At 36.0% G+C, this 24,013-nt stretch overlaps 1 protein-coding gene across 1 annotated transcript; it reads right to left on the bottom strand.

Annotated features, from left to right (window-relative positions):
- Positions 1–1,562: 1,562 nt before the first annotated feature.
- Positions 1,563–23,682, bottom strand: slco1d1 (solute carrier organic anion transporter family, member 1D1). The gene is made up of 15 exons (XM_051890894.1): positions 23,571–23,682; positions 22,448–22,504; positions 18,350–18,491; positions 16,761–16,893; positions 16,476–16,600; positions 15,718–15,864; positions 9,071–9,169; positions 7,728–7,979; positions 6,781–6,945; positions 5,961–6,156; positions 5,451–5,616; positions 4,538–4,722; positions 4,375–4,439; positions 4,167–4,284; positions 1,563–2,416 (listed from the first exon to the last, which is right to left on the bottom strand). The coding sequence occupies exons 2-15, from the start codon at positions 22,496–22,498 to the stop codon at positions 2,197–2,199; spliced, it is 2,064 nt and encodes a 687-aa protein (XP_051746854.1). The 5' UTR covers positions 22,499–22,504; positions 23,571–23,682; the 3' UTR covers positions 1,563–2,196.
- Between the last annotated feature and the right edge of the window lie 331 nt (positions 23,683–24,013).

Raw genomic sequence — 24,013 nt, 5'->3', positions numbered from 1 at the left:
GAAGCTTTCCTCATACTTCATTCTAAAAAAAATGTGATGTTTGGACTTTTCTGCAAAGCAGTAGCAACTGTGATTTTTGTGTCCTCATTAAAATGCTTAAAGAATGGTTTAAACCAGCAGGTAGGCTATACCCCATTGAGTGTGGTCAGACCGTGGCACTGCTGCAGTTATGAGCTGAAGACAGGGAAATATTCTATTAATATATTTAGCTGCATTATTTTTGCATCATTGAGATACTATTATAGTTTTTTATTAATAATTTAAATTTGTTTTAGTTTTAGTTAACTATAATAACCTTGAGCAGCATGTGCCTGCAGACGGCCCAGTCATCCAAGCAGCTTTGCCCTCATAACTGAGGATTAAGATTTAACAATGGCATTCCTGAACATAAATAAGGAGGAATAGGAATTTTTTAGGTTTTATAACATTGTTTGTCTCCAAACGTCAAAACCTTTTTCTATTTTGGAATGATTATTTACTGTAGATTGTGGAAGGATTATTTCTGAAAAATATTTCAGAGCAAATATATGCTAGATTTATATGATTGACTCCAGAAGATCTGAGATTGATTAGAAAACTAAATTTGGTGCCAGTTATGCTAATGTTATGATACATTTTCTGTTGTCATTTCATATAATTTAGAAACTTTCAGGGCAACAAATATGGGTTTTTCAATTGTCAAACTATTAAACTATTCCTAAACTGTTTAATGTTGCAGTTTTGCATAATTAACCCTAACACCATAACAATGGGAATTCTAATTGTATATTGTATTTTACTATTAGTGACCTCTTTCTCTTTTAAAATATGTTTTGTGCTAACCTTGTTATGTTTTGGGGTTGAATGTTACAAAGGTTGAAGATCAATGCAAAATGCATAACTCTCTTTTATGGTCAATATTGTGCTTTCTGCAATGAATAAGATCTTTTTTTTCTTTTTTTTTTCTGGAAAAAAAAAATTATTATGATTTTCCCCAACAGATCTGAACTAAGTTGGCTTAATGAGACTAATATAAACTGTAATCATAATGAAATATGGACAATAAATTTTGTTAACTGTGTTTGAAACAGAAAATGTCACTCCCTTCAATATCATGTCATAATATGGAAGCTTGTTTCCGCCACTGAATAAAATAATGTAAAAGATAATTGACTTTTTCTCGCAATTGTGAGTTTATATCCCGCAATTTTGACTTCTTCTCAGAATTGTGTGATATAAACTCGCATTTGCAAATTATAAAATCTCAGAATGGAGAGTTTATATCTCGCAAATTTTTGGTAAGTACACTGTAAGTACACGTATTGTAGTTATAACACGCAATTGTGACTTTATAACTCACAATTGCGACATTATATCACACAATTCTGAGAAAAAAGTCAGAATTGCGAGTTTATACAATTCTGTAAACTCTCAATTGCGATAAAAAAGTCGCAACTACCTTTTTAATTTTTTTATTCAGTGGCAGAAACAAGCTTCCATATCATTAAGACCAGACCATTATTTTGAAAATGTCACAGCATGCTGTGACGAATGTCACAGCATATCAGGGTTGAGAGCAGGGACACAGACAAATTCTTTTATTCTATATGTAAAGGACTTACAAAGAAAGAATTTTAATTTCATAAGCAATGTTGCAAAAGGATCCAATGTTCCATGTACATGACATACTGTCCATTATTTACAGCTGCATACATAAAATTTGATTCCATTCAGAAATTTTACAAAACATTGCAATATATATATATATATATAAATGACAAAGTATGATGATATATGTGACCCCAATATATATCATAATGTCATGACAAGAAACTCCTAAGAAACAGTGAGCTCACAATGACCTGCCACTGTAACAATGATTCTATGTAACAATGTTCTAGTCTGAGGAACCACATTATCCATACCATGTTTTCTTTGACTATAATATATTACTTTCTAGCTTATACTGTAGTTGTTGGATTGGATACTGCTTGAATGCCGTTCTATAAATGCGTAAAAAATACAGGAGCCAGGAAATAACTGAAAATGAAGATTGAGTTGAACCTAATGTAAAAAAAAGACCTGTCGATGAGTTTACAAACAGCATATAATACTCTTATCAATAAATGTACAAGTAGAAGTTATAACTTTACTAACACTCTGTTACTTTGGTGCAATACACACATTTGACTTTGCAAAATTACTGGAAGCCTAACTTCAGATAGTGGTCTCCTGGTCTGGATTTTCATTGCATTTTACAATAGCTGAAGGCACATTCCCATTGCTATTAGAAACACCACTGCCATCCTGTTCTTGAGCTTTTAACTGGTCCTTTAATTTGAGCTTCTTTTCAAGATGAGACAGTCTATTGTACAGGACTCCCCAAAACAGGTAGGATGCAGCATACAGGCCATAAACAAGACCCAAGAAAGAATTTCTGTAGGGCAAAAAAGAGACCAGAATCTGTAGTTATAAAATTCAATTTTTGTACACTATCTGTCAAAAGTATGGAATAATTACAAAAAGAAACAAGAAGAAAAATAACTTTATCAAAAAAAAAAAATTTTTGCTGTTTTCGGCCCTGGCAAAAAATGACAAGCTAACATTTCACTTCATACACTAATCATATCATCAGCACATGGGAAAGTGTAGTGGCAGGACTCCTTCTGAAGACTCAGCTACAGAATCGTGTCACCACCAGTGCAGAGCTTGCTCAATATTTGTGGCAGGTGGTTTCGAGTGCATCTGTATGCACAGTGAGGCCAAGACGTTTGGACAACGGCCTGGGGTCAAGAAAGGCAGCAAAGAAGCCACTTCTATCCAAGAAAAACATGAAGGACAGACTAAAATTCTACAGGATGTACAAGGATTGAACAGCAGAAGACTGGTGCAAAGATATTTTCTCTGATGAAGCCCCCTTCAGACTGTTTGGGACATCTGGAAAATCGATTGTCTGGAGAAGAAAAGGTGAACGCTACAACAAGTCCTGTGTAATACCACCAATGAAGCATCCTGAGACTATCCATGTGTGGGTTTGATTTTCATCAAAGGGAGTGGGCTTATAAAGAAGAAGGCACGACGGATGGAGCTTAAGATGATAGAGGTGGAGCCAAAGAGCTGGTGAGACCAAACGACACCAAAGGTTCAGGAGACAGAGGCAGAGCTGCAGCGATGAGCTCCCAAGGTGGAGCCAGGGTGCCATATGACTGAGGCAGAGTGGATGGACGAGGTGCAGCAGACGGCCCAGAAGGCCATGGCTTGTCTGACCAAGATGGAGCCGAAGGGACGAGGAAGCCCAGTGGAGCCGTGAGGGCAATGGTCCAAGGTGAAGCCGAGGGAGGGAGAAGCCAAGGTGGAGCCGACTGGTCGCCGAGCTGAGGTGGAGTGAAGGGCTCAGCGGCTTGAGGCGTAGCCAGGGGAATCCTCTTGACAAGGCGGAGCTAGTGACTGGAAGATCTGAGGTGCATCCACACAGCGTAGTGAAGCAAACAAAGGAGTAGCCGAGGAGCAGAAGGGAATCAGCGGATGGACTGGCTGATTTTGGAAAAGGAGGCGGAGACACAGGAGAATTGGAGCTTGGTGGGACTAAAAGCTGAATAAAAGACAGCTCAAACATGCATTTTATTCTAGGACTATCTTAAGCCTTGTCTGTGAAACTGGGGGAAAGCTATTCAATAATTGTACTGTAATTGCCCACTAGCTACAAACAAAGGGTTCACATTCATGGCAAGTTGCCATGTTTTCAGAAGGATGTTCCTGCTGTGCTGCAAGTATTTCATGCTTTCATGAAAGCTTTTCGTCAAATGAAATTTAAGGTCATATAATTTTTTCAGTGTTATAATGCTTTCACCTTTTCCAGTACTATGATGACTACAAAAAAAATATTGGTAGGCTAATTTCCCCAAAAGTGCAAAAGCAGGGACGGTTAAAAAAACAAAAACAAAAAAAACAAACATCTAGCTAGTCTGAAACTGTTTTTGCCAATTGCTGTGAGTTTTGGGTGAAGTAATCTTTTTGTCTGACCAATGATGAAGGAAGTGTTTTGGAAGCGTAATAGCAAGAATTATTATATTTACAATTCTGTTTCAAGGTGACAGTGGTGCAGAAATTTCCCCTTTAAGGAAGAATTGGTTTAATTTTTATCTATTCAATTTCTAAAAGTGCCAGTGTAAGTTTACAGTACTAACCTGAAGGCACCTGTTTCGTAGATACGACACGCTCCTCTCCCTCCACATTGTTTTGTGCCCCATTTCAGACAAGTCCTGTCAATCAAGGCTCCGAAATAAACTGGAGGGGGAATGCCACCTAGAACATTTTCTCAGATCAGCTGAAGATACTTTTTTATGCTGTTTTATAATTTTGCATTAAGAATGAGTACAAAAGAAATCCTCTTACCCAGTGTCCGCACAACCAACATATACATACCAAGGGCCAAAGACTTCAGTTCTGGTGTTATGGTTCTGAGAAATATTATTCATTTTTAAACCAAAAAATAAACATTTTTTCTCATTCAGAAAGGTCCTAAAATTGTTAAACAAAGATTCTCTAGATTAGATACCTGAGCAGAATAATGTAACCTGGTGTGGCCCCACAAGCCGAAATAAAAGCACCAATGACTGACACCCCCATGTAGAACTTAAACATGTAGTCACAGTCATTCTTTCGAGGACACTGGCCCAGCACTGCTGACATATTTGCATAGGGGAGAGACGACTCTCCAATACAGGTGCAGTTGTGGAATACCTTTGAAAAGAGTGAGACTATGTTAGCGATTGCAATACCAGCCAATTTATTATTATTATTATTATTATTATTATTATTATTATTATTATTATTATCATCATTATTTTTAGGATTTTGAAAATTTCTACAATGAAGAAATTTAGTTTAAACAAAAATATTTAACACTAATTCTGGGACACTAATCAAATGTAAGCAAACCATGTTCATTCTTTTGTACAAAAGGTCAGATTCTTCCACTGAGGCACACAACATGCTCTTTGGAACATTCTCAAAACATGCTGGCATAACATGGATCATCAGGTTTACTAAATTAGTCCATACGAGTGCGGCTGCCAAATGGGGGACATACTTAATACCAAAAGATTACAATTTTTATTAAAGTTGCAAAATAGAAGCAGTTTCACAAGTGGTCTTGGACCCTATGGTCTAAAAGAAATGCATTTTTAGGATTTCACAGCATTTTTTTTTTTTTTGGTTTTAGTTTTAGTTGACTATAATTACCCTTGTCCATCATCTATGATTCAATCAAATCTTGTTGGCTAAAATCTATTTCACAAGGATATGTACTACATGATAATTTCAAGCAGTTTCACGTTGATGTACAGATGTTGTAAAAAAAATTTTTAATTGTATCACAATCACACACATACGCAAAAGTAGAGAAGTCTGTGGCCAAAACAGATTCAGCAACAGGCATGTAGCTATCTGGGAAAGTGGAAATAGCTTACCATCTCCCTGCCAACCCCAGTGGAGGTTTGGCAGCCAGCGAGGCAGGGGGAGGCATAGGTCATGCCATTGCTGGCGCATATCGGATCCCAGTGCTTGAGAGAGCAGGAGCAACCAGTGTTACACTGAGAGATGAGTGTATTCTTCTGGTAGGACACTTCTGGAGCCCTGTTAGAAATACACAGAATAATTAAACCACTTAAAATTCAATTTAGTAACACTTAATGGAGTTAAAAATTATTGTGTTTCTTTGTTTTCAAAGAAAAAAAAAAAAAAAAACAGAATTATTGTTCAAAGACCACAAAGGCCATTTAAATGTCTCAAAAATGCTTAACAAAACACTTCTTGTACTAATGTTTTCTTTTTTCATACACAAAAAATTGGGGCCTCTGAGACCTAATGGGACATGAAGGTTAAAAGATGCCATTCATTAATTCCATTGACCACACAAAGCTGCCACCAAAAATGATGATAACCAATACAATGAACTGTACTATTTCTGGAGTGTTTACCCTTGATATGACACTGTAAGTCCAGCCACTTGTGAGTTGTCACACTGCAGGAAATACTGAATAAGCAGCAAAGTGAAAGCCAGAACAGAGGCACCTATGCAGATCTTGGCTGCTCCAAGAACATTCAGTTTGAACTTCTTCATTATAAACCCTCCAGCAACGATTCCCAACGCCACAGCTGGTAGATTTAAAATGCCTGGAAAGACAAAAGATGATTAAATTCATGATTATTTAATTATTTATTTATTAATAAAAAAGATTGTTATACATGCATTTCAATTGAGTCCTCAAACCCATAACACAGTTTTGTTTTTAACATATGTTTTAAGTTAAATTAAATTAAACTTAATTGTAATATATATATATATATATATATATATATTACAATTATATTAAGTTTAATTAAAAATAAAATAATAAAATAAATTGTACATAGTAGTTGTAAAGTGGGACTTTCAATTGTAAACATAATATAACATAAATATATATATGTATAATGTTATATTATGTTTAATTTAATTTAACTCAAAACATTATATATAATGTTAAAGTTTTAAGTTTCATTTTGAAGGAATGTGTAATTTTCACCTTTCAATTGTAAGTCCCACTTTACAACTACTATGTACAATTTATTTTATTATTTTATTTTGTTTTGTTTTATTTTATTTTTTGTTGATGTGTGATGTGTCAGCTAGTTTTTGTCAAAGAGTTTTTTACATATAAATAAGAGGGACACAATTGGCCTCATTATGTGTATTTATATGGAAATTAATTTTAAACAGGCTAAAACAAAGTCAACGTACAATAAATGTAAACCCACCGATCAAAAATATGGCCCTTGATGCTGATTGGCCATAAGCTTGCTCCATGAACTTTGGTTTGAATGTGATCATTCCTATGAAACCATTGACTTGAATGAAACCAGCGCACATGATGAGCAGGTAAATCTTGTTGCTGAAGAGTTTCTTCAGTGATGGCAGAAAATCTAAAACATATCAAGAAGCAGCTTTACACAAGGGTCATGTATGCCCAATGTCTCAACCAATACCTATGAATAAACATATTAATATATATATATATATATATAGGGGTGTGACAATACACTTATGTCATGATTCGATACATATCACGATACTAAACTCACTATACAATATTATTGCAATACTCTTAAGACATATGGTAAAGGAACTCTGAAGTGGCCGACAGTGGCGTCTTTAAGCGTGGCATTTACAAATGCTAAGAACCGGTGGATGGAGGATGCCATGATCAGAGATGGAATGTAAACTCCTAATTTACGTGACTGAAGGAGCAAAAATTGGGGCTAAGAGAAGAAATCTCCTATGACAACTTTCAGTATTACATCTCATCGAGGCAGAGAAAAGAACACAACTCTGCAGACAATGGATAAATGCCGTTATCGCTGTTTTTCATGTTCGTGAAGTAAGTATTTTCACACGACTTTTAAAAAATGCCGGGTGCCGGTGTTTGACATGTGTTTGACCAATCAACGTACATATTCTTATTGCTACCTGTCCCAACTTTTTTGGAATGTGTAGCTCTCATGAAATCCAAAATGAGCCAATATTTGGCATGACATTTCAAAATGTCTCACTTTCAACATTTGATATGTTATCTATATTCTATTGTGAATAAAATATAAGTTTATGAGATTTGTAAATTATTGCATTCCTTTTTTATTCACAATTTGTACAGTGTCCCAACTTTTTTGGAATCGGGTTTGTATTTAAAATATAATGAAATGCACACCTTTAGCCAGAGCCACCATGGTAACTGGAGCTGGTTTGTTGGGAGGAGTACTGTTGTTGTCAATGAAGCGGTCCTGTTCGCCCTCTAGAACATTCGATTTTTTCTCTGTTTCAGTCTCACCCTGCTTAGGAAGAGACTTGGGAAGGAACCAAAAGGGAATTCCAGCCAGTGTCATCACTCCACCAGTTATCAAAAAGCCCAGCCACCAGGCGCCAACCCAACGCGTGTCTTTGTGGTTGATGCTGATGGTATCTTAAAACAGACATTGACATTTCGTTCATAAACCAGGCAGTTTATAGTTTGAAATCCTAACAAACAGTATGACCGAACAGTATGACCAAAGACCCTTTATGTCAGAGGGTAACTTACTGGGTCAGCCAGTCAGTTATTATATAGAAGACTAGTTGAAGTTTACTCATACCACATTGCAAATTTGTCACATATATGCATATCATAAAGTCATGTCATTCATTAACATCACATATAAGCACACTGACTTCAGGTATTAATGTGTATTACTGCATGCAGGGTTATGATCTGGAATTCTCTTGGGCAAACAGAGTGCTTTTCAAAGTTAACCTTCTGAACTGAATTAGCAGAAGTGACCTGGCCAATCGATTAGACTACAGGACAAACATCTACTTTTCACATTATTTGCATGCAACAAGTAACTATGACACAGTAAATCTTAAGGTACAAATGCTAATTTGTATGTATCAAATCCCTTTAAGAAAGGTTGCTGGTAATTTTTTTTCTAGAAATGCGCAAAATATTAACATCATGTCAGTATTGGTCGATTTTATTTTTTGCAGTGCCAATTTCTAATTTTGGTTTTCCTGAATAAAATACGCTTAAAGCGAGGTACAGTACATTTACTTAATAACTTGATTTACTTAAACCAACACTGTGTAAAATATAGAATATATCTTGACTATACAAAGTAAAAATTGCCAATGGGGTAATAGAAATTATTATATTATATTATATTATATTATATTATATGTACAATTTTGTTTGCAGATTGTTTAGTTTGAATGCTTTTATTAAGGTAAAACAATTTTTATCAATTTATAATATTGGCTATATTGTTTATAAAAATATTTATTTAAATACATTTATTTTGATATTTTTATTCACAAAAAAATAATTTAATATATAGACTGTTTATGTATGTTTTATGTATTTTCTTTCCATATTCATCTAACCATGAAAAGTTCTTACATCACCATCTTGGCCTAGGTATAATCTTATGTAAGATCAGTGTGGGGCAAAGAGCCATTATCAGTTCCAATCTTCATTGGTTGAACAGGTTCTGATTGTTTAGTTTGACACAGCAGTCTTACCTAAGTTCACTGCTCCGATGTCCACATAGAGCTTGGCACAGAAAGATCCTAACATGAATCCAAACATGGGCCCAATTATCCCCACAGTCTGTATGAGAGCTAAAGAAAGCACAACATCAGTCAGTAAAAAAGAACACTGATTCACACTGACATTTTCTTACAGTTTTCTAGATTGCTTAAACACTATAACCAGGCTTTTGAACTAAAATTTCAAAACCATAATGTCATTTATGCCTAAACTATAAACACTATTCCCCTGTTTTGACACGAGTCAGATTTGTTGAACTGTTACTGCAAAACTCTACACACAAATCCTTTTATTTCTCATTGCCTACACCATGTTGTCATTTAGAAAGAACTAGCATTCAATATTGTTCACCCAAGTCAGCATAGCTTGAGCTCAATTAACACACAATTACCCAGATGGAAACATTAAAAGTCAAAATTGATCACAAACCAATCAGAGCCTTCAATAGATAGATAAAAGGGCCTGATTCAGTTCCTTCAGTTTTGGAACAATGGATCCAGAGAGATAACATAGAAGAGGTCAAGGATATGGAGAGGATAAGGAGAACAAAAAACAGTAAAAAGTGGAGGAAGGTGAAGGAAGAGGACGAGGACGAGGACATGGATGAGGGGCAAGGAGACAAGGAGTCTCAGATGAAATTCGTGCCACTCTAATTGACCATGTCCTTGTCCATGGTATGACTATGAGGAAGGCTGGGCAACGAGTGCAGCCAAACTTGAGTCGTTTCACCGTCGCCTCAATCTTAAGAGCCTTCAGGGAGGAAAATAGGTAGGTGTACTTCAGACTGCTCTCTACTCTAACTTTTGAGTGCTGTTCTCTGTAACACATGCATGTACTGTAGCTGTTGCACTATTCTACTGTAATGAAAAGAAATGCATCAAATTGCCTCACATACAGATAGAGTTTCTGTATGCTTCCATTTTGTAAAAAGGATGTGTTACAATTACAGTAATCTGTACTTCTTTTCTTGTAGGACACACAGACAATGAAATGGAAGAAGCCTGCCTAGACATTTAAGTTGATGCGTGCCAGGGTTGGATCAGGCATGCAATTTTACCCCCGCTGCCTGGCTAGGGCCATAGCCTGTGATGTTGATGAGATTCTCTGGCCTGTCCCAGACCAAAGACTTGTTGCCAGGGCAGAATTATGTTGTTGTTGTTGTTGGGTGTATTGTACTGTACAGTACATTAAGAAATAAAAAAATGTGCAAATGTATACATTTGTTGTGTTCATCAAGTGAAAAGTTTTTTGAGTGGGGGAACCACAAGCAACATAACTTATTTCTGGATTTTGTAGTATTGTTTTGAATTTATCTCACCAGTGTGTAAGACTATGTTGTAGTTTATGTGTGTTTTTGAGGGTTTGCGTGTCATGTCTCAGGGCAACGTTTGGTTTTTCAGCAAGATTGAATGGTTTTGTATGGAAAGCTTCATTTTGACCTCAAAATAGGAAGTTTGGGGAATTGGGGAATTGAGAAGTTACAGAATGGATTTGTGTTTAGAGTTTCGAGAAAAAGAGGCATAATTTCAAGAAATATGTTTAAGCAATCGAGAAAAACTGTAATCCGAGAAAAGCAGGAGAGTGATGTTTATCACAAACATGTCAAGAAACTGTCATATTTCACTCCCTCCTGCAACCACCCCCAAAGTTTACTCTCTTAAAGGGGTGGTTGATCAGCTATTTTTGAAGGCTTGATTGTGTTTGTGGGGTGCACTGTTATTCTACACCCTGTTACCGTTCTCCTAAAAACACTCTGTTGAGTTCCTGGTTCTATGAAGCCCCTCCCTCAGAAATATGCAATAGGCTCAGAGTGGTTAGCTGGACCAGTGTATTGTGATTCGCTAACCACCTAGTGCATGTTGTCTGGAAACGTCACGCCCCTTACCATTACGGGTAGTTGCATGTGCTCCGGTGTATTGTAAACAATGGCGTCAATATTGCCTTATCAATTTGAACCCGAATCAGACCCAGAGAATATTGAAGAGGATTGAGCAGAACCTGTGCAAGCACAGCTCTTACAGGATATTTTAGAATGGTATGTTTTTTTTTTGTAGTTGTCTTATACAGTTGTCACATGGAATCGATATTGATGCTGTTGAAATTCTGCAGCAGAGTGACGACATCTCAGATCATTATCTAGTCTCGTGTATACTACATTTAGTCAAGGCGGCTAAACTGCCTCCATGCCATAAATATGGTAGAACCATCACTTCTACCACTAAAGATTGCTTTATAAATAATCTTCCTGATCATTTTCATCGCCTTAGCATACCAGACAGCTTAGAAGACCTCGATGTTGCAACAGAAACTATTGCCTCTGTCTTTTCCAGCACATTAGACTCAGTTGCTCCTTTGCGTTTAAAAAAGATTAAGGAAATTAATCCAATGCCATGGTACAATGACCACACTCGGGCCCTAAAGTTAGCAGCCAGAAAAATGGAGCGCAGCTGGAAGAAATCAAAACTAGAAGTATTTCGTATTTCGTGGAGAGAGAGAATGATTGAGTACAGAAAGGCCTTAAAATCTGCTAGATCTGCCTATTTTTCAAAACTCTTAGAAGAAAATAAACACAACCCTAGGTATTTATTTGATACAGTGGCTAAATTAACAAGAAATAAAGCTTCAACTTCTGATGTTTCCAAAGAGCACAGCAGTAATGACTTTATGAACTTCTTTACTTGCAAGATTGATAATATTAGAGAAAAAATAATAACCATGCAACCGTCTACTACAGTATCGTGTCAGATAGTGCATTGTAGTGTCCCTGAGGAAAAATTCAATTCATTTACTGCTTTAGGAGAGGAAGAATTGTCTAAACTTGTTAAATCATCAAAATCAACAACATGTATGTTAGACCCTATACCGACTAAGCTATTGAAAGAAATGCTTCCAGAGGTCATAGACCCTCTTCTCAATATCGTCAATTCATCTTTATCATTAGGATACGTACCAAAAACTTTTAAGCTGGCTATTATTAAACCTCTTATTAAAAAACCACAACTTGATCCTAGAGAATTAGTCAATTACAGGCCGATCTCAAATCTCACTTTTCTGTCAAAAATACTAGAAAAGGCAGTATCATCACAGCTATGTTCCTTTTTAGAAAGAAATGGTATCTGTGAGGATTTCCAGTCAGGATTTAGACCGTACCATAGTACTGAGACTGCTCTCATTAGAGTTACTAATGATTTGCTCTTATCATCAGATCGTGGTTGTATCTCTCTATTAGTGTTACTGGATCTTAGTGCAGCATTTGACACTATTGATCACAATATTCTTTTAAATAGACTCGAAAATTATGTTGGCATTAGTGGAATTGCATTGTCATGGTTCAAATCATACTTATCTGACCGTTATCAGTTTGTAGTAGTAAACGAAGACATGTCATATCGATCACAAGTTCAATATGGAGTACCACAAGGCTCAGTACTAGGACCGTTACTGTTCACTCTGTACATGCTACCCTTGGGAGATATCATTAGGAAGCATGGCGTTAGTTTTCACTGTTACGCTGATGATACTCAGCTCTATATTTCTTCGCGCCCTGACGAAACTTACCAATTCACAAAATTAACGGAGTGCATAGCTGATATAAAAAATTGGATGACCAGTAATTTCCTACTACTAAATTCAGAAAAAACAGAGATTCTAATTTTTGGACCAAAAACTTCTTCACGTAATAACCTAGAATATTGTCTAACACTTGATGGCTGCTCTGTTAAGTCTTCGTCGTCAGTTAGGAACCTAGGTGTGCTCTTTGATACCAATCTTTCATTTGAAGGCCATGTTACTAGCATCTGTAAAACCGCATTCTTCCATCTTAAAAATATATCTAAACTACGACATATGCTCTCAATGAAAAATGCAGAACAGTTAGTTCATGCGTTCATGACCTCAAGGCTAGATTACTGTAACGCTCTACTGGGTGGTTGTTCTGCTCGCCTGATAAATAAACTACAGCTCGTACAAAATGCAGCAGCTAGAGTTCTTACTAGAACCAGGAAGTATGACCATATTAGCCCAGTTCTGTCAACACTGCATTGGCTTCCTGTTAAACATCGTATAGATTTTAAAATCTTGCTAATTACTTACAAAGCACTAAATGGTTTAGCTCCCCAGTACCTGAGCGAGCTCCTAATTCATTATAGTCCTTCACGTCTATTGCGATCTCAGAATTCAGGCCAGCTGATAATACCTAGAATATCAAAATCAACTGCAGGTGGTAGATCCTTCTCCTATTTGGCACCTAAACTCTGGAACAATCTTCCTAGCATTGTTCGGGAAGCAGACACACTCTGTCAGTTTAAATCTAGACTAAAAACGCATCTCTTTAACCTGGCATACACATAACACATTACCAATTTATATTTCCAAATCCGTTAAAGGATTATTAGGCTGCATAAATTAGGTCAGCCGGAACCGGGAACACTTCCTATAACACCTGATGTACTCGTTACATCAGAAGAAGAATGGCATCTACGCTAATATTAGTCTTTCTGTTTATCCCGAGGTTCACCGTAGTCAACCGGATCCGGGCCGTATCCAGGTGAGACCAAGGACCTGCACCTTGACACGACCACAACGCAGCCCTGAAGTATCAGCAGAGATTGAGTCAACTAGATCATCCCCTGTGAAGGCCTCATCGACACGACAGCCACGACACAGTTCCTCAACAACCGTCCATACCGGCGTGATGAATACGATCCTCAATTGGATGGAACTGAAATAAATACTTTTAATGTTGCGATCCTATTGGACTTATGATAGCAACCTGAATTGTAACAAAGCACTGTTGGCCAGAGGAGAACTGGCACCCCGACTAAGCCTGGTTTCTCCCAAGGTTTTTTTCTCCATTTTAACACCAATTTGCCACTTGTCTGCCACCTGATGTCACCTGATGGAGTTTGGGTTCCTTGCCGCTGTCGCCTCTGGCTTGCTTAGTTGGGGACACTTGACTTGACATTTTGATATTCAACAGTGCTTTTGATCTGCCTGCATTGACACTATTCTTTAAGAGCTGCTGTGCAGTCAAACAATGTACCAGTTATCAATGTAAAGCTGCTTTGACACAATCTACATTGTAAAAAGCGCTATATAAATAAAGGTGACTTGACTTGACTACAGTACTTTTTAGATACGCTGTTATTTGTAAATACTACTGTTTATGTTAGCTTTTAATATACAGTTTTATACTTAATAAAGCTTTAGCTCAGCATGATTGTGTTGTAGCATTTTTGTAGAGTAATTGTTTAATTTATAACAGTAACAAGTGTGTGTCTATTAACAAAACTTAGTGTACTCACTCAGTATTTTTATAAAAAAAAATAAACAAATTGAAAACAAATAAACAAACATATACGCATATACAGTGCTCTCCATAAGTATTGGGACAGTAAAGAAAAAATTGCTCTTTTAGCTGTGGTGTCAAGACATCTATAAATATGATTAGAAGATTAATATGAGGCTCAACTAGCTGTACTAAGAAGTACAGCACTTTTAGAGTTTCATCCCTCTGCCTAATGTGAGCTTATAAGTATTGGGACGGTTTAACTTAAAGCAAATGTAAAACTGTAAAAGCTAATATTTAATTGTAAATCCCTTGCAAGCAATCACAAGAGTGAATCTGTGACCCATAGACATCACCAGACTCTTGGTTTCACACTTTGAAATGCTTTTCCAGACCTTTAATACGACCATTTTCAACGGTTGCTTATCTTGGGGAGTTTCTGCCTTTAGTCTCCTCTTCAGCTGGTGAAATGCTTGTTCAATAGGATTTAAATCTGGAGACTTGGCCAATCTAAGACCCAAAATTTTGGGTCCCAAAATTTCATTTTACCATGATAATCTCCTTGATTGAGGTGGCAGTACTAGTTGATATATGAAGCACTTCCCAGTGAGTCTGGTGGTGTTTTCTTGAACACTGGTAGGCAAGATTCTTTTGTACACTTCTGAATTTTCCACAATTTTTCTTTTTTTTTTTTTTCTTTTTTTTTTTTTTTTGATAACTATCTTTTTCAGGACATTCCAAACTGGACATTCCAAGTCAATCTCCAGATTTAAATCTTATTTAACATGCATTTCACCAGCTGAAGAGGAGAGTAAAGGCAAAAACTCCCCAAAATAAGCAACCGTTGAAAATGGCTGCATTAAAGCCTGGAAAAGCATTTCAAAGTGTGAAACCAAGAGTCTAGTGATGTGTATGGGTCACAGACTTGCTCCTGTGATTGCTTGCAAGGAATTTACAATAAAATTTTAGCTTTTACACATTTACATTTACTTTAAGTTAAACCATCCACTTATGCTCACATTAGGCAGAGGCATGAAACTCTAAAAGTGCTGTACTTCTTAGTGTTGAAACAGCCAATAATAATATGTGACATTCTGTATGTCTGCCTCATATTCTGCCTCCCTCCTGCCACAAGGGATACTGTAGCCTGTAAATGGAAATAACCATAAATTACAGTACGCTATTAAAATAAGGAACAATTGCCTTCAAAGTTTTTGTTCGTGTAATTGAGTGAAATCTTATGGGGCTGCAGCGTAACTAGCAGGACATTAAAAGGCTTAAATTAATGCCAGAATTGGTAATAAAATACATAAAACAGGTAATCAATCATACCCAGGTAAAAAGCAGTGTTTTCCTGCCTTGAAAAGTCATCCAGGTAAGACAACCCAAGAGGCATGACGGGTGTCTCTCCCACGCCACGAAGCATGTTCCCGAGGAAGACAAAGAGCCACAGGGAGGAACTGGCTGCTTTCTCACACTCTAAAGGGACAAAAACAACACAAATGAACAACTACACACATGACTCTGTTAACGCACCTCGAAGCATCTCAATGAAAGATCAAAGTCTACTTTTGGAGATTTCAAACATATCAATTACATAAAAAAGGATCAATTCCAACATATTAGGCCTCCCAAAGTTCAGAAATACAAAGCTAGATAAGCAATCTAGAGTGACAGGTCAGTGTTGCAGGGGATTGTGGGTAATACAATCCTATTACAAGCCAAACATGACAACTGATTTTACAGCTCCACTTTTCCAACTTATGTCTGGTACCTTCTCAAAATAACCGTTCTTTTATATGAATGTGGATGCCAGTAAAACTGTATATGTCTGGCTCATTTTTCTGTTATTTAAATAAAATTTAATGTGATTTTTATAATTTAACTGAATATAAATTAGTAGATTTTTATAGGATTTTTGGAAGAAGAAACTTAATTGGAGAGGCATTGTGAAGGCCCATCAGCTTATTATTGTGATTGTTTTTTTTTTTGTTTGTTTGTTTTTTTGTTTGTTTTTTGTTAATTGCAGTATGCCTGTGGTTTAATATCTTATCTCAGGTCTGTCTCATGGTCAAGGTCGAACAACTTACCTGCTTGACTTTCCACTGTGGGAATTTCATGATCTTGTGCAAGACTCCCATTAGTTAAACATGGTAGGGTACTTTCTGTCCCATTGGAGGCAGACAAATGTGAAAGTGTTGTCTCGTATTTGTACCTGTGGAAAACGAACACACGTTTGACACATATTTGTCCTATTATTATTTGTTATATTTGAACTGTGAACTTGCTGACACAAATGCGGTAACCGAAATGGGTTACAGAGTAGTTGATCTGCATTGTCAAATGTTAAGATATGTTTATGCAAGTAAACTTACAGTCCTTGAAAGAAATGTGGTGCCGCAGTTATGAAGGATCCCATGGCCATGAGTAAACACCCAGCTCCTATCAGCCGTGGTCTATGAAGTTTAGCACCAAAGTAACTCACAAATGCTATTACAAGCAGATTACCTGAAAAGAACAACAATAGGTATCCTATTAAAATCACTGCTCACTTTATATTTCCCAAGAGAGAAATACATTGCCCGACCAAAAAAAAAGTCGCTGTTTGGATTCTAATAGGCAAATACTTAAGAGTCTATGGATGGATCATTATTACAGTTATTTTTCTAGCATGTTACATATGTTTGGCAACGGTTCTTTTAACCCTAAAAGATAGAGTGTGTAGTTTTTCATTTCTTAAACAACCATGTATTAAGATGTATCATGGCCATATTCCAGGATGACAATGTCAAGATTCATCAGGCTCAAGTTGTGAAAGAATTGTTGGGAGGGAGCATGAAGAATCATTTTCACACATGAATTGGCATTGACCTTAACCTCAGTGTAAGTTTTTGGGATGTGCTGGAGGAGACTTTACAGAATGCTCATCTCATGCATTGTCAATACAAGATCTTGATCAAAACATGATGCACCTCTCAATAGAAATAAATGTTGTGATGTTATTTTAATCAAGAGGTGCATCAATTTTTGGTCAAGATCTTGTATTGACAATGCAAGAGGTGAGCACTCTGTAAAGTCTCCTCCAGCACATCCCAAAGACTTTCAATGAAATTAAGGTCTGGACTCAGAGGTGCCAATTCATGTGTGAAAATGATTCTTCATGCTCTCTGAACCATTCTTTCACAATTTTAACCCAGGTGAATCTTGACATTGTCATCCTGGAATATGGCCATGACATACATGCCACTTCCTACATGGTTGTTTAAGAAATGAAAAGCTACACACTCCATCTTTTAGGGTTAAAAGAACCGTTGCCTAACATGCTAGAAACATAATAATCACTGTAATAATGATCCATTCATAGATTCTTAAGTATTTGCCTATTAAAATCCAAACAGCGACTTTTTTTTTTTTTTTGGCCGGGCAGTGTATATTGCAAATTTACTCACAATACAAAATAGACTTATGAAACAGCGTGGCCCCTGAAAATACAATGGCCCTATAAAGTGTTTGGACACTTAAGACACATTTAAAAACATATGAATTTCATCGTATTAGATATTCATATTCAGACATTCACAAAAAAATGAGACCAGGTGGTTAAAAGTCCATTGTTTACTTAAAATATCAAGCCAACTGGCATCTACAATGACATTCATATATTTTTAAGTCTCACTTAAGTGTCCATATACTTTTTGGGGCCTAAGTACAGTATTTTCAAGAAAAACAGATTTTTAGAAAAACGTAAGCATGAAGGTCCACTCCTATGCCCACTCCTAAACCTATGGGGAGTAAGAGGACTACAAAAACTACAAAAACTTTCAGATGAATTCATACAAATTCATACATATTAGCCACCAGTTTGCCAAAATAGTTATGAATTAACATGAGAGTGTGTTTTGTAGGTATTTGTTTATAGTATTCTGCTACATTAAGGCCCAACATATGTAATTTTAATTCTCACCAATTTCAAAACTTCCATCAATGAATCCAATCAGCGAGCTGGGAATGTCAAAGCGTCTCTCAATCTGTGTGATGGAGCTTTTCATGTAGCTGCCCTGAAAAGCTTTGGCAAAGAACACAAAGCACATGGCAGCCAAAAACATCTGAAAAAGGAAAATATAAATTTTTTAGAAAACAAAAATAAGCATGACGTTCCACCCCTAAACCTGTCTGTGGGCAGTGATGCAGATTGTACAAATAAATAAAAACATATGAATGAGATTGTACCGGTTTGCCAAACACATCATTTAAAAGGAAAATGAATAAATTGTGCAAATTCATATGAATAAGCCACCAATTTGCCAAAAAAGATCTTCAGCTAACCAGCTGAAAAGTGCCCTCAAAAACTAGCCAGCAAAAAAGCCTGACCTAAGACCTAGTTTGAGCTGTTTAGCTGTACCATAACTAATGATGCCATGATATGTTTTGTAGACAGTTCTGTAGAACCAATGATAATCACTCACAGGTTGCCCATTAAAAATAAATAATAACTTTGATAATTACCTACAAAAAGTACAATTTTAGAACAGATGTATTCTGTAGGTCATGTCATATATGTGCATTCAATAACATATTGACATGGCTGTGACACATTACGTAGGGAGAGTACACAGGCGTTTAACCCATATTTTGATGACTGTTTTCTGCACATTGTATGTTCATGTTACATGAGTTAACCATTAAAAAGTTAATGCTGTAGTTTGGGTCAGAAGCCATGCCATTGATTAGTTTAACCAAAAGGAAGTACACTAATCATCAACCACCACTAAAACTCTGACTCTGCCCCAAACATTGACCTTTTAGATTGAACTGAATTCAATACAAATGATTTGCTCTTATCATCAGATCGTGGTTGTATCTCTCTATTATTGTTACTAGATCTCAGTGCTGCTTTTGACACTATTGACCACAATATTCTTTTGAATAGACTTGAAAATTATGTTGGCATTAGTGGAATTGCATTGACATGGGTCAAATCTTACTTATCTGAACGTTATCAGTTTGTAGTAGTAAACGAAGAGATGTCATATTGATCACAAGTTCAATATGTACCGCAAGGCTCAGTACTAGGACCGTTGCTTTTCACTCTGTACATGCTATCCTTGGGAGATATCATTAGGAAGCATGGCATTAGTTTTCACTGTTACGCTGATGATACTCAGCTCTATATTTCTTTGCGCCCTGAAGAAACTTACCAATTCACAAAATTAACGGAATGCATAGCTGATATAAAATAATTGGATGACCAGTAATTTCTTACTACTAAATTCAGAAAAAACAGAGATTCTAATTTTTGGACCAAAAACCTCTTCACGTAATAACCTAGAATACTGTCGAACACTTAATGGCTGCTCTGTTAAGTCTTCGTCGTCAGTTAGGAACCTGGGTGTGCTCTTTGATACCAATCTTTCATTTGAAAGCCATGTCTCTAGCATCTCTAAAACCACGTTCTTCCATCTTAAAAACATATCTAAACTACGACATATGCTCTCAATGACAAATGCGGAACAGTTAGTTCATGCGTTCATGACCTCAAGGCTAGATTACTGTAACGCTCTACTGGGTGGTTGTTCCGCTCGCCTGTTAAACAAACTACAGCAGGTTCAAAACACAGCAGCTAGAGTTCTTGCTAGAACCAGGAAGTATGACCATATTAGCCCGGTTCTGTCAACACTGCATTGGCTCCCTATTAAACATCGTATAGATTTTAAAATTTTGCTACTTACTTACAAAGCACTAAATGGTTTAGCTCTTCAGTACCTGAGCGAGCTCTTAATGCATTATAGTCCTTCACGCCTATTGCGATCTCAGAATTCAGGCCAGTTGATAATACCTAGAATATCAAAATCAACTGCAGGCGGCAGATCCTTTTCCTATTTAGCACCTAAACTTTGGAATAGTCTTCCTATCGCTGTTCGGGAAGCAGACACACTCTGTCAGTTTAAATCTAGACTAAAAACACATCTGTTTAAACTTGAATACACATAACACATTATCTACTTCTATAATTCAAATCATGTAAATTGTTAGGCTGCATAGATTAGGTCAGCTGGAACCGGGAACACTTCCCATAACACCTGATGTACTCACTACATCATAAGAAGAATGGCGTCTACGCTAATATTAGTCTCTCTCTGTTTATCCCGAGGTTTGCTGCAGCCTGCCAGATCCAGGCCGTATCCAGATGAGATGAAGGACCTGCGCCTAGACATGACGATAACGCAGCCCTGACATTTCAACTAAATTATCCCCTGCGAAGGCCTCCTTCCCTTTCCTTTCCTTATGTATAGATAAAACGTTATCAAAATTATTCCAGTTCGCATTGATCCGTGGACACAACAAATTTTTCTGTATTATGCGGACCAGACAAGTAATTTGGCAAATATCACCTTTTAAAAAAAAAAAAAAAAAAAAAAAGACCAAGTTTCTGCGCATACACACTCAAACACTCAAACCTATAGACTAAACACGTAAATGAACGGCAAGAATCCATTAAAGGTATTCGTTTTTTTTTTTTTTGTTGTTGTTTTTTTGTTGTTGTTTTTTCTTCTTTTTTTTTTCAGTAGGAAAGGTGTCATTTAAGCGGCCCCTAAAGTAATAATTAACAATCTAATATAATAATATCTGGTTATTTGGTTACACTTTATTTTAAGGTGTCCTTGTTACAGTGTAATTATACATTGAAGTACTGAGTAATATTAATTAACTACATATAGGGTTAGATTAGGGTATGGTTTAGGGTTTGTTGCATAATTTATAGTTACTATAGTAACTACATGTAATGTATAACAAGGACACTGTAAAATAAAGTGTTACCATTTTTTTTTTTTTTTTTTTTTTGGACCCCATTGACTTTCATTGTGCAGGAACATTCTTCAAAATATCTTATTTTGTTTTCCACAGAAGAAAAAAAGTCAAACAGGTTTAAAATTATATGAAGGTGAGTAAATTATAGAATTTATATTATGGGGTAAACTTGATGTCTCTGGATGTCCAGTGACTGTTTTTGATGGCGATGAACTGAATTCAATATAGTGGCCACAAAAAGTAATTGCACACTGAAGCCTCACTTGCTTGTTGTAAACAAATTATGTTATGTGATTTTTATCAAGTCAAGTCTCCTTTATTTATATAGGGCTTTATACAAATCAGATCATTTCAAAACAGCTGTACAGTGATAAACAGGAAAATAATGATTCAAAGAATCATAACAGATTTTAATTCTGCTGTAAAGCAGCTCTAAATGAGTGATTATTCAGTTGAAATCAGTTCAGTGTTTATTCAGTTTGGTTCAATAACTGTGTAAAGTTCATCAATTATGGAATGAGTTTAATTCATCTATAAAGCAGCTCTGGAGAAAACAGTGATGTCATCATCCAGCTCAGTTCATTTCTCATCCAGTAGTGTCAGTGCAATCAAGTCAACAATATTGCACAATATTAAAATGTCCAACTAAGCAAGCCAAAGACAACAGTGGATGTATGAAGTCAGTTCAAGTCAGTCAAGTTCACACAGGTGTCTTAACAGAAGTTTGTAAACTTACAAAAATAGAGGCAATCAGTTGCCTCAAATTTTTTGAGTTAGTAGAACTTATCAGAGTTTACAGTGTATGAACATGGTCCACTAATGTTTGGAAACCAGAAAGTGCCCAAATACTTGTCAATATGTAAGCAATTTTATTGCTTAATATATATGTAATTTTATAGTTTATAAATGCAGTTTTCACTGTATGCAATTTTATAATTTATTGTAATTTTTTGTTTTTAATGATTTGCTCAAAGTGTGCTTATTGTATTTTTATTTTATATAAATTCCACTTGGTTGAATATTTTATATCTATTGCAATGAAATTTACACATCTGTGTGTGACTTAAGTGTCCAAATTTCTTTTTGGGGTCACTATGCAAAATCTCAGAAGATTGAGCTAAAAGTATGCAGAGAAAGTCAGTAGAAAGTAAGTTGCACATTATGTGATTAAATGAGCCGTTTCATGCCTTTGATCATAATGGGTCAATGTAATCAGGAAATTACAAAGCAGAAGAAGATGAGCGAGAATTACCTTTAATTTGGAGCAGCATGGCTCTCGTGCTGTCTTCTGTTCCATGATCATGATGCCCTGGAATTAAACGATATGAATGAAAGATGACAGAACAGTGCAGAGCGTGTTATCACCAGGATCATTATGTCCAGCATCTTGTTATTGTAGTGCAAACAGCATTTTTTCCAGGATCCATTGTTCACAGGAGTAAGAAAACATCATCTGAGAGGAAAGACCACTGAGGGTGAAGCTTAGAGTGGATTCAGAAATTGCACCACATTTCCTGCAAGAGGAAGGGTGTTTGAAAAAATCAAAGTTTTCAAGAATTATGGACAGCAGGACAGACTTTGTTGATGTTGGTTTGATGCTGAAGACAATGAAACGTGATGTGAGGAATACTTTAAAAAAAAAAAAATAAATAAAAAAAAAGAATTGTTTGAGGCTACTACCGAAAGAAAGTAAGTGTTTATTAAGTGTTTATTCACAAGTGGTTGCAAATCTAAATTACTATAAGGTTTTGAGTCAAAAGTCTAATAAACGGTCAGATTTATCCTCGAAACTTATATGCAAAGATTATATATTTCCATTAAATTACACAGATATACATTCAGGCAAAGATCAACAATATAATGAAGGTAGATGTGCACTGAAAGATGTAATAGCATCAAGAATATTAATATAAACAAGAATAGTTGACATAAATGTCAGGTTGGGGCAAGTTATCGCATGCATTTTTTTCTTTTCTTTTATACATTTTATACATTTTTATTCAATGTTGACAAAAACTATATTGTCAAATTATATTTAAATTAAAATTAAAATATGTAAATTTTGCATACCTTTTATATTTTTACTATTATGTTTCATAATTGTTATTTGCATAGTTGTTTTTGCTGAAAATGGCAGCTGTTTAATGGCAAACTGCCATTGTGATCGTGTGACAACCATTTATAGAAATTTTACAATGTTCACAGATTTAAAAGAAAAATGTGACAAATAGCCCTGGTCATACAATGTGTATAGTGTAATAGAACAAAATGCATAATCATTACTGATAAATCAGCTCTCAAACAGGATATTGTTATAAACAACAATCGGTCAGACTTTCAATAAAGACAATAAGAGATACAGAGATCATATTTACCCGTGCTGTCCTTCAGTATGGATAGAGGACTCTGACACTTTGCTCCCAAGTAAGGTCTTATCACTCAGTGTTATAACATTTCATCTAATCAGTAACCAAACAGTCATGTCCATTTACTGATCCTGTCAACAGATCAGTTCTCAGTGAGGGGGGCTGGGGTTTTTTAGAGTTACAGAGGGCAAGGCAGACCAATGCTGTCTCATGTGCTTTGGACGAACAGAGATGGGACGCTGCAGTGAAAGTCACTGGAAGTTGCATGTGTGTGAACAGTGAAGGCTTTCACTCTAATGCCTGTACTGTGAAATGACCCTTCACACCAATTCAAATACTTCATATGTTTGGTAAGAATACTGCCATTATTATAAGAATAATAAAAATAGTGCATTGATTATTATGAAAAAGTTATAGTTATAACAATGTTGTCGTTATTAATGGGATTTTTG

The sequence above is a fragment of the Ctenopharyngodon idella genome, chromosome 4 (genome assembly GCF_019924925.1).
Source record: "Ctenopharyngodon idella isolate HZGC_01 chromosome 4, HZGC01, whole genome shotgun sequence".
Classification (NCBI taxonomy): Eukaryota; Metazoa; Chordata; class Actinopteri; order Cypriniformes; family Xenocyprididae; genus Ctenopharyngodon; species Ctenopharyngodon idella.
The sequence above is the reverse complement of the archived record's forward strand: the minus strand, read 5'-3'. Positions and strand labels throughout refer to the sequence as shown.

Excerpts from the sequence above, each read along its gene's own strand:
- slco1d1 (XM_051890894.1), bottom strand. The coding sequence starts at position 22,498 with ATGATCATGGAACAGAAGACAGCACGAGAGCCATGCTGCTCCAAATTA. Across the intron at positions 18,492-22,447 it reads CATGCTGCTCCAAATTAAAG|ATGTTTTTGGCTGCCATGTG; the intron begins GTAATTCTCGCT and ends TTCCTTTTTCAG. Across the intron at positions 4,723-5,450 it reads CTGGGGTTGGCAGGGAGATG|GTATTCCACAACTGCACCTG; the intron begins GTAAGCTATTTC and ends CTCTTTTCAAAG.